Here is a 15,096-nt window from a genome sequence, read left to right on the forward strand (position 1 = left end):
TTGAGTGTGTTTTCTTATTGATTTATCAATTTGTTTGTTTGTGTAATCGTTCTGTATTAGCATTTGTTTAACGTTTTGTAATTCCTTTTGTAAGTTATCTTTTTCTGTTATGGAGACAGCTCTGTATACAAGGGAGTTGATGACCGATTGTTTTTGAGATGGGTGATGGATGGTCGGCAAACAATTCGTAGTTTTTTACACGAGTGAAACCCAAAATATCTCTTTTTATCAAAATGAATCATCGTGAAAGCATAAAATCTATTATCAATAATAAATAATTTTCAACAAAAAAGACTAATTTTCACCAAAATATGTAAAGTTTCAATCAGCCTTCTGTCACCGAGAGTTGAAAATGGCCCATGTTTTGAAAACGGCCATGCGGCGGCGCTAGTAGTAACTTTGTTTAGAGTTCTGAAAATTCCCGAGAATTTAGGTTCAGGTTATATAAACGAGAATATGACAGAATTTAGGAGAATTTAAGTGAATTTAAGAATTTATGATTTTTAACAATAATTTTATTGTTCAGGTTATATCAGCGGTTGAATATAAATTATTTTCTAACTCAGACATATTCCGGAATTTAAAATATGTAAAGCAGTAATTTAGACGCATGACATTTTGAAAATTCTCTGATTTTTCTTGGACTAATTTTTCATTTCAAATCATTAATATTCAAATGCCAGGACTTTAATCTTATAATATTTTTACCATAGAATATTTTATAAGTGAAATAAAAAAATGTTTCATATACAAATTTTAAATTTTAAAACTTAATAATTTATTTCAAACAAAAAAATGCTTTTTTTTACTTTAAAAGATAAATCTTGAACAAAATACTAGAATTTTCAACAAATTAATTGAATTTTTAACATAGTAGTTGAATATTCAACCTAAAAAAATAAATTGCCAAAGAAAAAGTGTCATAGTTTTTATTTTAATAAAAAAAAGCAAAAAACCAAAAAGACGAATTTCCAACAAATAAAGATTTTTCACTAAAAAAATAATTCAAAGTTTATCTAAAATATCGAACCTTTAAACCAGAAAACAAATTTTCTTTACAAAAATTCAATTTTCAAACAAAAAATCTGTCTGTTCAGCGAGAAATTAATTTTTCACGAAACTGGTGCATTTTTACCCAAGAAAAGGAAATTTAAAAGTAAAAAAATTATTTTTATACAAAAAAACGCGAATTTTTAACTAAAAAATATCAATCCTAAAAAAATGGAAAAGGTACATTTTCTGTTGAAATAAAAAAATAATGTACATTGTAGATTAACTTTGACCCAAGTTGTTGAATTTTCAATTAAAAAAGATTAATTTTCAACAAGATCATTAAACTTTTAAGCAACGAGATAATTTTTCAAGTTAAAATATAAATCTTTAACAAAAAAAAGTAATTTCTTAACAAAGCGTTTCAGCCAAATGTTTTAAACAGATTATTTATATAACAGATGAAGTTTTAAATGAAACAGATACATTTTCAAAAAAATATTAGAATTTTCTGTTGAAAAAGATTTTAGTCGAGTTTTCACGATCAAGCTATGAATTTTTTAACAAGGAATAATTTTGTACTAGAAAAATTGAATTTTTAATCCAAAAAGACGAATATTTAACCAAAAAGGATGACTTTTTAACAAAATGATTGAATTCTCTAGCAAATAGTTGCATTTTTATAAAAAAATATTAAATTCATCTTAAAGCAGAAGAATTTTTTATTACAAAAAAAATTGAGTTTCCATCTAAAAAAGGTTCTAGTTAACTTAGTCATATAAAAAAATCAATTTTTGTGATAAAAAAATAAGTTTCTACGAAAAAAATTGAGTTTTCAATCCAAAAAGACGAATTTTTTCAACCAAAAAGGATTATTTTTTAACTGAGTAGTTAAATTCTCTGCCAAATAGTTGCAGTTTTATCCAAAAAGATCAATTTTGCACTAAAACAGATGAATTTATAATAAAAAAACAAATTTTTTTGATGTGTGGAACTTTCATCCAGAAAATATTTCAATTCATTTTTCAACACAAAAATATAATTTTAAGCAAAAAGTAAATTTTCTACAAAATAGTTAAATTTTCAAGAAAATAGTAAAATACGTTAAACAATATTTTGACGTAACGGAACAATGCTTTTTTTATATTTTCTTAGTTACACAAATTTTCAAATTATTTACAAGGAAAGAAGTATCAGCAGTTTTTTTTAGAATTATATTAATTTTATAATTTTCATGAGACAATTAGGAAAGTTTTTAAAATATTTCAGATATGCCAAAAAAAGAATGTAGAAGATTTAAAAATATATATTTCGTTTTACAGGATTTTACAAATTATTGGACAAATTTTAGCCTTTTCAAAATCTATTTATGGCTTTTATAATTTCAGAAAAAATTATAAATATTCCCGAAGTTTTCGGAAATGCTTTCAAGGTTTAAAATATATTAAATCTATGCAAATCCTTTTGAATTCCTGAAAATATTTTAGAATTAATGCAATTTTTCTTGAAATTTGGAAAAATCGTTTAAAATGTAAAAAATTAAGCTCAAAATCTTCAAAAATTTCTTACAAATTTGAAGAAAATTATAAAAGATTTTTGAATATTTCAGATTCGTCAACAAAAAATTATATTTTACGAGATTTTACAAAAAATTAGCAATCTTGCGCGCGCCTATTTGTCTTTTTATGAAAAAGAATAAATCAAAAGGTTATCTTTTCTATGTTTTACATATTTGATGAATGTTACAAAATATTAGTATAAAATAATAGAAGACACCAGGGGATGAGTTCTTTACCTGAAACTGTAATTAATCTTTTATAATAGGATTTCAACGAATTTTATTTTTTTTCGGTACAAAATGAAATTGAACTATTTTATTCCAAATGAGCTTTTTTATTAAAATTTAATTTACACCTAATATTGATGAATAGCATTAATTACAATTTTGTAACTCACGTTGAAGATAATCATATTCTTTAAACAATGAACTTTGCATTTTTACACCACAATTTTTATAAATCAATTTCGAAAAATTGTTTGAAAATTCTTTTTTTTTGAAATAAATTAATTTTTTTGTGAAAAAGTAACTTTGCTACTTTTGGTTTAAATTCGAATCTCTCATAGAAAATTAATCTTTATGATTGAAAATTCTTTTCCTAATTTTTACAGTGCATCTCTTGGCAGCATCTGCATTCATTGAAATATCGAATAATACATTTTCTATCGAAAATCCATATTTGCAGGTTAAAAATACAACTACTTTGTTGAAAATTTACATACGGGTTCGAAAATTCAACTCTGGTTGAAAATTTTAATATTTTCTTGAAAATATTTTCTTTTTGTTTGAAGATGTCCACCACTACGTTTCCATTGAGGATTCTTTTTTTTAATGCATCCCTTTTTGGTTAAAGATGAATATTTTTAGGTTGAAAATTTAACTATTTAGTTAAAAATTAAACTAGTCGGTTGTAAATGCAAATCTTTCATTAAAAAGCCAAATTTTTAACAAAACCGTTTACACTGAAAATGAAAAAGTTTAATTTTCAGTTCAAAAAAAATTAACGAATTTGCAACCAAATAGTTACCTTTTCATCCAAAAACATATAATTTTAACAAAATAGTTGAACTTTTAAATAAGTAGATAAATTTTCAACCAAAAACTGAAAAATATGATTATTTTAAAACAACCACAGCTGAGTTGAACCAAAAAATCTATTTCAAGAAAATTTTTATATTTGTAATCAGAGATAAATTTTTAACTAAAATAATTAATTTTCAATCAAAAAAATTAATTTGTAAAAGGTCGTTCACCCTTAAAACAATTAGAGAAAGCTTCAACAAAAAAGAATAATTTTCAACCCAAGAAAGAATTTTCGACAAAAGAATTAAATTTTCAACTAACATGGTGAATCTGCAACCCAAAAAAGATCCATTTTTACTCAGTTAGTTTGACATTTAACCAAGTAGTCGAATGCAAACAAAAAAGACAAATTTTAAACAAAATAATTGAGTCCTCAACAAAGGAGCTTTAACAAAAGATAATTCACAACTACCAAATTACAGTTGTAGATGTATATATGCATATATGCATATATTATCGAGCGCAAAGCTCTAGAACGAACAAAGAAAAAAGAAAAATATCTACAAAATTGTTGAGTTTTCCACCCAAAAAAGCAAGTTTTTTTCCACCCAAAAAGGCAAAGGTGAGTTTTTAACCAAGAAACAATTCTAGTCAAGATAGAAAAAAAATCAACTAAATTGTTGAACATTTTCAACAACAAATTTTAAAAAAACTGTTCCGTTATAGTTTAAATATCAAGTAATTGGTTGAAAATTCGTCCTTTTTATAGAACATTAATCTTATTGGTTAAAAATTAATCTTTTGAACAGAGAATTTTTTTATGACGAAAAAATAGTTCTCTTAAAATTTAATCTAAAGACAACATAATTCCCTTCCGGAACGATTCAACTATGACATTTTTGGTAGAAAATTAACTTTTTAAATTAAAGTGTAATTTTTTTTGTTACAAATTTAACTAATTGTTTAAAAATGTATGGATTTTGTTAAAAATTCGTATTTTTTAGTAGAAAATTAATCGTCCTGTTTGAACATTGTTCTTGCTGATTAGGATTTAACAATTTTTCTAACAATTCTTTTTTTTTCAAAATTAATTTATTGAAGTGAAAATTTAACTTTTCATTTTTGGTTAAAAATTTATTGATATTTTTAATTGCATTTCTTTGAGTTGAAAATTATTTTTTGAACTAAAAACTGCACTATCCCATTTCTCGTTGAATATTAAGCTCATAATTGAAGCTTCATATGTTAATTAATTTCTATAATGATAAAATCTACTCATATTACTTTTGGTTAAAAAATGATAGTTTTTAGATGAAAATCATGTATTTGTTTGAAACTTTTTTGATTTTGTAGGAAATTCATAACTTTTTGTAAAAAAATTAATATTCTTATTTGAAAATTAATATTTTTCATTAAGGATTCAGTTATTTAAAAAAAATTCCTTTTCAGTTTGTCAAAAACCAATTTCTTTAAAAGAAATTTCGATTCTACTATTTTCGGTTGAAAATTTATATTTTAAATTGAATATTGACAAATTAATTTGTTTGGTTGATGATTTTTCTTCTTCAAAATTTAATTATCCAGTCGCAAATTACGTTTTATAGTTAAAAATTAAATTAATTAAATTTACTTAAATGCTTTTTCTTTTTAATTTAGCTCGATTTTTTTAGGAATTTAATCGAATTCTTCAAATTTCCCTTAAATTCATCTAAATTCCTTCAAGTTTTAGTGACATGCCTGAATTCTTTTTAATCCTCGGGAACTCTTGAATTTATTTAACTCACTTGAATTCTTCTAAATTTAATCAATTGTACTTCATTCACAGGCTATTTTTATTTTTTGAAAGTTTTTATTTAATTGATTCTAAATTATTTCTAAGCTGGCCTTGAATTCTTTTGAATTCACTTTATTTTTTCTATTCTCGTTTCAAACTTACTGAATTAAATTAAGTTTTTTCATATTTGTGACGCAAAGCAATTTTCAGTAAAAAAATAAATTTTCAAAATACAAACACATTTAATCCTCATATTAGTTTTATTTTCAAAAAAAATAAATCAATTTTTAAACTAACAAATATAATTTAAGAAAATTGAATATTGCAATATTTAGTTAAAAAAATTAATTTTCTACCAAAAAACGATTTTTTAACCAAATCTGTACATTTTCAAACAAAATGAATAATATTATACCAAAATGACGAATTTTGAACCTAATTTATGAATCTTCAACAAAAAAATACAAATTTTTAACAAAAAATTGAATAGTTTAATTTTCAGTTAAAAATAATAATTTTCTACCAAAAAGATGCACGTTCAACTGCATCTTTAAATTTTTAACTAAAAAAGATAAATTTATCATAAAAAATAAATTTTCAACTAAGGAAAAAAATGTCAACGACATATATAAATTTTCATACACATAAATGAATTTACAAACACGAAGAATATTCTACCGAAAAAGACGAATTTTCTTCAAAATACATGAATTTCCAAGCACATAGTTGAAATTTCAACTAAAAAAGATAAATATTCAGTAAAAAAATGAAATAATACAATTTTCAGTAAAAAAAAAGTTTCATAAAAAAAATGAAGTTCCAATAAAATATAATAATTTGGATGGATTTTTAAACAAATAATTTTCCACCAAAAAGACGAATTTTCAACTTGAAAGATTCATTTGCAACCGAGAACAATTTTTTAAAAACAAAATAGTTAAATTTTGAAACAAAAATTGTATATCTATATTTTCAGTTGAAAAACCTAATTTTCAACGAAGTGTAACATTTATTTAACATAATAGTTTAATTTGCATCGAAAGAAATTAATTTTTAACTAAAAAAAGGTGAAATTTTAACCTCATAGTAAAATTTTCAACTAAAAAAGATAAATTTGTAAGCCAAAGAAAAACTAATTTAAAAAATAGTTCACTTTTCGACAAAAGTAATGATTTTTCAATAAAAATACACAATTTTTTAATAAAATACATGAATTTTCAACGAAATGGTTGATACTTCAATCAAAAAAGATATATTTTCAACCAAAAATGAAATAGTCTAATTTTCAGCTAAAAAATGTATTTATAAACTAAAAGAATAATATTCTACCGAAAAAGATTAGTTTTTTGTATATACATGAATTTTTTATCACATAGCTGAATTTTCAACTAAAGTAGATAAATTTTTTGTAAAAGAACGAATGTTTAACTAAAAAAAGACAACATTTATAACACATATTAGTTTAATTTTTAGCGAAATAAATACATTTTTAAATTAACAAATATAATTTAAGAAAATTGAATATTTAAATATTCAGTTTAAAAATTAATTTTTTACCCAAATCTGTGATCCAAATCTATTCTATTAAATTGAATGGCTTTTAAAATTTGTCAAAGTTTTTATTTAATTCATCCTAAATTCTTTAAAGCTCACCTTGAACTTGAAAAAGTACCCTATAAGCGTGAGAAAAATTACCCTTTGGTCCCTATATGTTATTCCATAGGAGCTGTGAGGCCTGGGGGCTTTTTTTTTTAAATTTTATTGACCGGGAAAAATGGTTTGCGAACCGGGGGAAAAACCGTGAAATGACCGGGAATTTTTTTCTTCGATGAAAATAGTCACCCTGGATTATTAATATTTAAAATGTTGTCACAGGCTTAAGATGGTTACTGCCGAACATGTCGAAGGCATTTTTGATTAGAGTTGGATTTTATTTTGATTATTGAACACGGGGCTTTCCCGGTATATATCGTCAGTCACGGACGCATTTTTATAATGCAATCAAGTGATCTGATGAGAGCAGTGTGCCCCGACATATTGGACAAATCCTGGTTTTTTACCTCATCATCGACGCACTGGGTTGCAGTAAAGTACACGCGGGGGGGGGGGGGGGGGGGGGGGGGGGGCTACAGCTTAAGGTGGTTTCCGAACCACCAGAACCTTATGAAATAATAATTTTCTTACAGATCGTGTGATGCTGTTGAAGATGTGATTGGATCAGCACTGATGAGTGACAACATGGAGAAGAAGATCGAGGCCTTCGACAGGTTCTCAATGCTCTGGCATCTCGGCAGAGAAATTGAGACAAATCCGAGACTGCGAGGATGTCTCCGAACATTCGACAAGTCTCTATTAAAAATGCTCGACAATTTACAGCTCGCTGACAATTCGCCTCTCAAGTTGCAATCCCAGTCCTGGTTGCTGCACAGTTTAGTCCGAGGCGACATTTCCCGAATTGTCACCCCAGTTCTGCTGATGCTCCTCGATCCATCGACCTGTCGAATGAGCGTTCTACATGTCAGCATTCAGCACAGCAACATCGTCCTGACGAAGGGCGACCTCGAGGAGAAGTCGGAACTCCAGGAGGAGGAAGGCGCGACGAATATTTACGCGATTAGCTCCGTCGACGGGAATGTCATTTACCATGTGAGCAATAATTCCGAGGAGGACAAGAGGTGGCGAAAGGGCAAGAACAGGATCAATCCTGTCAAGGTGAAGCGGATTTTCGCAGTGACGACACTGACCACTAGTGAAAATGGACATCGCTATGTCACCGAGAGGAATGAAATGAAGGAGCTTGAGGTGCCGTCTAGCATATCCGGAAACAGGCGGATATCCGTCTTCGTGAATCCTCTCTCCCTGAATAACGAGAATTCCAACGACTCGGAGGAGGAGGTCCAGGTGAAGAGAATCAATGTGCCCAACTCGGATTTGCTGAAAAACGCGAAGAGGTTCAAGAAGCCGTTTGACAAGGGATCGACCGGAAGTTTGGACGAGAGTCTCTTCGAGACGGCGAGTAATAGTTTGAGGTCGAAGGCGAAGGATTTGAAGCAGTTAAATGGCGAGATCGGATCTTTGGACTCGTTGGCGAATAGTTTTGACTCGAGTAGTCCGGATGTTGCGGCCAAGTCGAAGACTATTGTCAAGAAGGAATTGACGATTATGCCCGGGAGTGCGAAGGAAGTTGCTGGGACGATTTTGAAGGGGAAGTATCAGAATACGTCGAACGAGTTCAGTGGTTATGATATGAATGACATTGTTGGGAGCTTCGAGGCGACCACGGAAATTCCGAGTTGGACGATGGGCGACGACGAGGGGGAACTTGAGCCGAGCACGACGGCCGAGGATTATTTTAGTAATTCGAGTGCAATCAGCATCGTCGAGGATGTTCTCAATGAAGTCTTTGATCGAGTCATGCTCATTTGTGATGACTCGGAGCCTGCGAAAATCGTGAGTTTTTTTTTTAATTCTTAATTTTTTGCAATCGCTTTTTACCCATTTCAATAGTAAAAAAAAAATGAATTTTTATTAACTGTAATGATAAACTAGGTCGCGGTCCAAAATTCAATTTGAAATTCTATGTGTTTCTACCTACAAAAAGACAAATTTGCAACAAAACATTTTTTTTAATATAGAGGATTCATTTTCTACCAGAAAAGTCGAATTTTCAAACAATTGGATTTTCAAGAAAAAGGATGAATTTTCAAAATACAAGATTCATTTTCGACGAAATAAGACGAATTTTCAACAAAAAAAATGAATTTTCAACCAATTAATAATATTTTTAATAAAAAAGATTCATTTTCTGCTAAAAAAGATGAATTATTAACCGCTTATTACAATTTCTAGCAAAAAAATTGAGTTTTCAACATAGAAGATTTATTTTGTACAAAAAAAAAACGAATTTTCAAACAAGTAATTAGATTTTCAACAAGAGGGATGAGTTTTCAACCAAATAGTTAAATTTGTAACGTACACTATTCATTTTCCACCAAAAAATACGAACTTTTAACCAATTAATTAAATTTTCAACAAAAAGGCTTAATTTTCAACATAGAAGATTTATTTTTCACCAAAAAAGACGGATTTTTAATCAATTAAATCAATTTTCAACAAAAAAATGTGAATTTTTATCCAAAAAAGACTATTTTTTAACCAATTAATTCAATTTTTAACGAAGAAGACGAAATTTCAACAAAAAAAATTAATTTTCAACAAAAAAAACATTAATTTTCCATGTAGAAGATTTATTTTCTAAAAAAAAATAATTTTTAACCAATTAATTATATTTTTAACAAAAAAGATTCATTTTATGCTAAAAAAAGACGAATTATTAACCAATTTATTAAATTTTTAGAGAAAAGATGAGTTTTGAACTAAATAGTTGAATTTTCAACAAAAAATATGATTTTCACACTAAAAAAAAGAAAAAAATAGATTCTTTCAAATAAAATTTAAGTATTTTTGACATTCAAAATTCCTAACACTTCAAGTGAAAATATATTTGCAATTTCAACAAAATAGATGAATTTTTAACCTATTAATTGAATTTTCAACAAAGACGAAATTTGAAACAAATAATTAAATTTTCAATAATAACAAAATTAATTTTCAATATAGAAGATTCATTTTACACAACAAAAAATATTAACCAATTAATTATAGTTTTAACAAAAAAGATCCATTTTAAACATGTAGAAGATTTATTTTATGCTAAAAAAGGCGAAGTATTAACCTATTAATTCAATTTTTAACAAAGAAAGATGAGTTTTCAACATAGAAGATTTATTTTGTACAAACAAATGACGAATTTTCAACCAAGTAATTGAATTTTCAACAAAAAGTATGATTTTTCAACCAAATACTTGTATTCTCAACAGAATACATGAATTTTTAAACTATTTATTGATTTTTTCACAAAAAATAAAACATTAATTTTCAAAATTCCAGATTCATTTTCTACCAAATGAGAGGATTTTAAAACTAATTAATAGAATTTTTACGATTAAAGATGAATTTAGAAAAACAGAAGATTCATTTTTGTCTGAAAAAGACGGATTTTCAATCAATTAAGTTGTCAAAAAAAGATGATCTTTCAGCATATAAGATTTATTTTTTAAATAAAAGACGAGTTTTAAACCAAATAATTGAATTTTTAACAAAAATATGATTTTTCAACCAAATAGTTGTATTCTCAACAAAATATATGGATTTTTAACTCATTTATCGAATTTTTCACAAAAAAGATTTATTTTCATCATAAAAAAATCACTTTCTACCAAATAAGACAAAATTTCAATGAATTAATTTAATTTTCAACATAAAAGATGAATTTTTATAAATAGAAGATACATTTTCTACCAAAAAAGACGAATTCTCAATGAATAAATTGAATTTTCATGAAAAAAGATCAATTTTCAAAATAAAAGATTCATTTTCTACCAAAAAAGACGAATTCTCAACTAAATAATTGAATTTTCATGAAAAAAGATACATTTTCAACATAGAAGATCATTGTGCACAAAAAAGTACGAATCTTCAACCAATTAATTGAATTTTAAGAAAAAAAGATGAGTTTTCAAACAAATAATTGTATTCGCAATAAAATATATGAATTTTTTGACCTATTTATTGAATTTTTAACAAAAAAGATTATTTTTCAACATAGAAAAATCACTTTCTACCAAATAAGACGAACTTTCATCTAATTAATTGAATTTTCAAGATAAAAGATGAATTCCCAACTAAAGAATTAAATTTTTAACAAAAAAGATGAATTTTTAACATAGAGCATTCATTTTCTACCAGAAAAGTTAAATTTAAAACAATTGAATTTTTAAAATGCAAGATTCATTTTTCACCAAATAGGACGAATTTTCAACTAATTAATTGATTTTTCAAGATAAAAGATGATGATTTCGTTTTCAACATATAGAAGATTGATTTTCAAAAAAAGACGAATTTTTGAACAGTTAATTGAAGTTTTTACAATATAGACGCATTTTTAACCAATTAATTACATTTCTAACAAAAAAGATTTATTTTCAACATAGAAGATTTATTTTGTACAAAAAAAAAGAATTTTCAGCAAAAAGGATTAGTTTTCAACCAAATAGTCGAATTTTTTGTTGAAAATATAATTAATTGGTTAAAAATTTTTTTTTTAGAAAATGAATCTTCTATATGGAAAAATAATTTTGTTGTTGAATATTTATTATTTTTTTTGTTGAAAATTCGTCTTTTTTTGTAGAGAATATTTTTTTTAATAATTCAATTATTTGGTTGAGAATTCGTCTTTTTTTATAGAAAATGAATCTTCTATGTGACAAAATAAATTTGTTGTTGTTTAAAATCCGTCTTTTTTTTGGTAAAATATTAATATTGTACGTTAAAAATTCAACTATTTTGTTGAAAATCAATCTTCTTTGTTGAAAATTCATTTAATAGGTTAAAAATTCATCTGTTTTGTTAAAAATACAACCGTTCGGTTGATAAATCATCTTTTTCGTTGAAAATTAATCTTTTTTTGGTTAAAAAAACATCCATTTTGAATATTCAATTATTTGGTTGAGAATTTGTCTTTTTGGTATAAAATGAGTTTTCTATTTCGAAAATTCAACTATTTTCTGGAAAATTCAATTGCTTGGTTCAAGATTTCTCTTTTGTGGTAGAAAATAAATCTTCTATGTTGAAAATGAAGCCTTTTTGTTGAAAATTTAATTAATTGTTTAAAAGTTCGTATTTTTTGGTGGAAAATGAATAGTGTATGTTAAAAATTTAACTATTTGGTTGAAAACTCATCCTTTTTTATTGAAAATTCATTTTTTTGTACAAAATAAATCTTCTATGTTTGAAAACTCATCTTTTTTTTTTGCTAAAAATTGTAATAAGTGGTTAATAATTAATCTTTTTTAGCAGAAAATGAATCTTCTATATTTCGAAAATAAACCTTTTTTATTAGAAATATAATTAATTGGTTAAAAATGATGTTTTTTTGTATAAAAAATGAATCTTCTATATGGAAAAATAATTAATTAGTTGAAAGTTCGTCTTATTTGCTAGAAAGTGATTTTTCTATGTTGAAAAATAATCTTTTTTGTTAAAAATTCAATAAATAGGTCAAAAAATTTATATATTTTATTCAGAATACAACTATTTGGTTAAAAACTCATCCTCGTTGTTGAAAATGTAACTTGGTTAAAAATTCGTTCTTTTTTGTACAAAATAAATCTTCTATGTTGGAAACTCATCTTTCTTTGTTAAAAATTAAATTAATTGGTTAATAATTCGCCCTTTTTAACAGAAAAAAACTTCTATATGTTGAAAATGAATCTTTTTTGTTAGAAATATAATTATTTGTTAAAAAAATTTTTTTCTTGTGTAAAATGAATCTTCTATATTGAAAGTTAATGTTTTTTGTTGAAAATTCAATTTTTTGGTTGAACATTCGATTATTTGGTTTAAAATAACCTTTTTTGTTAAAAATTCGATTATTTAGTTGAGAATTCGTCTTTTTGGATAGAAAATTAATCTTTTATTTTGAAAATTGCTCTTTTTTCATGAAAATTCAATGAATTGGTTGAGAATTCATCTTATTTGGTAAAAAATGAATCTTCTATTTTTTTAAATTCATCTTTATTCGTGAAAATTCAATTAATTAGTTGAAAAATCGTCTCATTTGGTAGAAAATGTATCTTCTATGTTGAAAACTTATCTTTCTTTCTTAAAAATTGAATTAATAGGTCAAAAAATTCATATATTTTATTGAGAATACAATTATTTGTTTGAAAACTCATCTTTTTTCTTAAAATTCAATTAATTGGTTGAAGATTCGTACTTTTTTGTGCACAATGATCTTCTATGTTGAAAATGTATCTTTTATTTTGAAAATTGATATTTTTTCATTAAAATTCAATTTATTGATTGAGAATTCGTCTTTTTTGGTAGAAAATGTATCTTCTATTTATAAAAATTCATCTTTTATGTTGAAAATTAAATTAATTCATTGAAATTTCATCTTATTTGGTAGAAAGTGATTTTTTTATGACAAATTATCTTTTTTAGCAGAAAATAAATCTTCTATATGTTGAAAATGAATCTTTTTTGTTAAAAATATAATAATTGGTTAACATTTTTGTCGTTGTATAAAATGAATCTTCTATATTTAAAGTTAATGTTTTTTGTTGAAAATTCAATTTTTTGGTTGAAAATTTGTCTATTTTGTTCAAAATTCAATTATTTGGTTTAAAATCACCTTTTTTGTTAAAAATTCAATTATTTGGTTGAGAATTCGTCTTTTTGGATAGAAAATTAATCTTTTATTTTTAAAATTGCTCTTTTTTCAGGAAAATTCAATGAATTGGTTGAAAATTTGTCGTATTTGGTAGAAAATGAATCTTCTATTTTTTTTAAATTCATCTTTATTCGTGAATATTCAATTAATTAGTTGAAAAATCGTCTCATTTGGTAGAAAATGAATCTTGAATTTTGAAAATCATTTTTTTGTTGTGAAAAAATCAATAAATAGTTTAAAAATTCATATATTTTGTTGAGGATACAAGTATTTTTTTGAAAAATCATATTTTTTGTTGAAAATTCAACATTTTAACATTTTTTGTCGTTGTATAAAATGAATCTTCTATATTGAAAGCTAATGTTTTTTTTTGTTGAAAATTCGTCTATTTTGTTGAAAATTCAATTAACTGATTAAAAGTCCGTCTTTTTTCTTTGAAAATTAATCTTTTTTTTTTAAATTTAATGAGATGGTTAAAAATTCATTTTTTTTTTTGGTAGAAAATGAAACTTCCATATTGAAAATTAATTTTGTTGTTGTTGAAAATCGAATGATTTGTTTCAAATTTCGTCTTTGTTAAAAATTTAATTAAATGTATAAAAATTCGTCTTTTTTGTCGAAAATGAATATTCTATTTTAATTTTTTGTTTGTAGAAAATTCAAACTATTTAGTTGAAAAATCACCTTTATTTGAAAATTCATTCATTTGGTTGAGAATCCATCTTTTTTTATAGTAAATGAATCTTCTATTTTGAAAAATAATCTTTTTTCTTGAAAATTTCTTTTTTTGTTGTAAAAATTCAATTAATAGGTTAAAAATGCCGATATTTTCTTCATTACCTTAAAATTGTTTAAAAAAAAAATGCAATTCTGGATAAATATTATTTATTCAGAATTGAATAAACTCTGGAATTGCGTATTTATTTTCAATATAGAAGATTCACTTTCTACAAAAAAAATTAATTTCTAACCATCTTATTAAATGTTGAAAAAAAGATTAATTATCTAAGAAAAAGGACGAATTTTTAATTAGTTAATTGAATTTTCAACGAAATAAACAAATTACCAACCAAAAAATTGAATTTTCAACAACAAAAAAACATTAACTTTCAATATAGAAGATTCATTTTATACAACAACAAAATTATTAACGAATTAATTACAGTTTTAACAAAAAAGATCCATTTTCAACATATAGAACATTCATTTTCTACTGAAAAAGACGGATTTTCAATCAATTAATTAAGTTTTCAAAAAAAAGATGATCTTTCAGCATAGAAGATTTATTTTTTAAATAAAATACGAGTTTTCAACCAATTAATTGAATTTCAAACAAAAAATATGAATATTAAACAATTAAAAAGGGATGCGAAACTAAAGACATAAAAAACGGCGTGCTGAAAGGCGGATTCGAAATATGGTCAGGAGTAGACTGTGAATCACATGGTAAACAAGGAG

At 24.9% G+C, this 15,096-nt stretch overlaps 1 protein-coding gene across 2 annotated transcripts in view; it reads left to right on the forward strand.

Moving 5' to 3' along the window:
- LOC117178058 (protein dopey-1 homolog) overlaps window positions 1–15,096 on the forward strand; it is a 178,781-nt gene that overhangs the window by 49,656 nt on the left and 114,029 nt on the right. For both annotated transcript variants that reach the window (XM_033369267.1, XM_033369268.1), the window contains exon 8: window positions 7,532–8,795. In XM_033369267.1, the coding sequence (XP_033225158.1) occupies window positions 7,532–8,795 (1,264 nt within the window). The remainder of the gene's footprint in view (window positions 1–7,531; window positions 8,796–15,096) is intronic.

This window comes from Belonocnema kinseyi, chromosome 8, assembly GCF_010883055.1.
Source record: "Belonocnema kinseyi isolate 2016_QV_RU_SX_M_011 chromosome 8, B_treatae_v1, whole genome shotgun sequence".
NCBI classification, from domain to species: Eukaryota; Metazoa; Arthropoda; class Insecta; order Hymenoptera; family Cynipidae; genus Belonocnema; species Belonocnema kinseyi.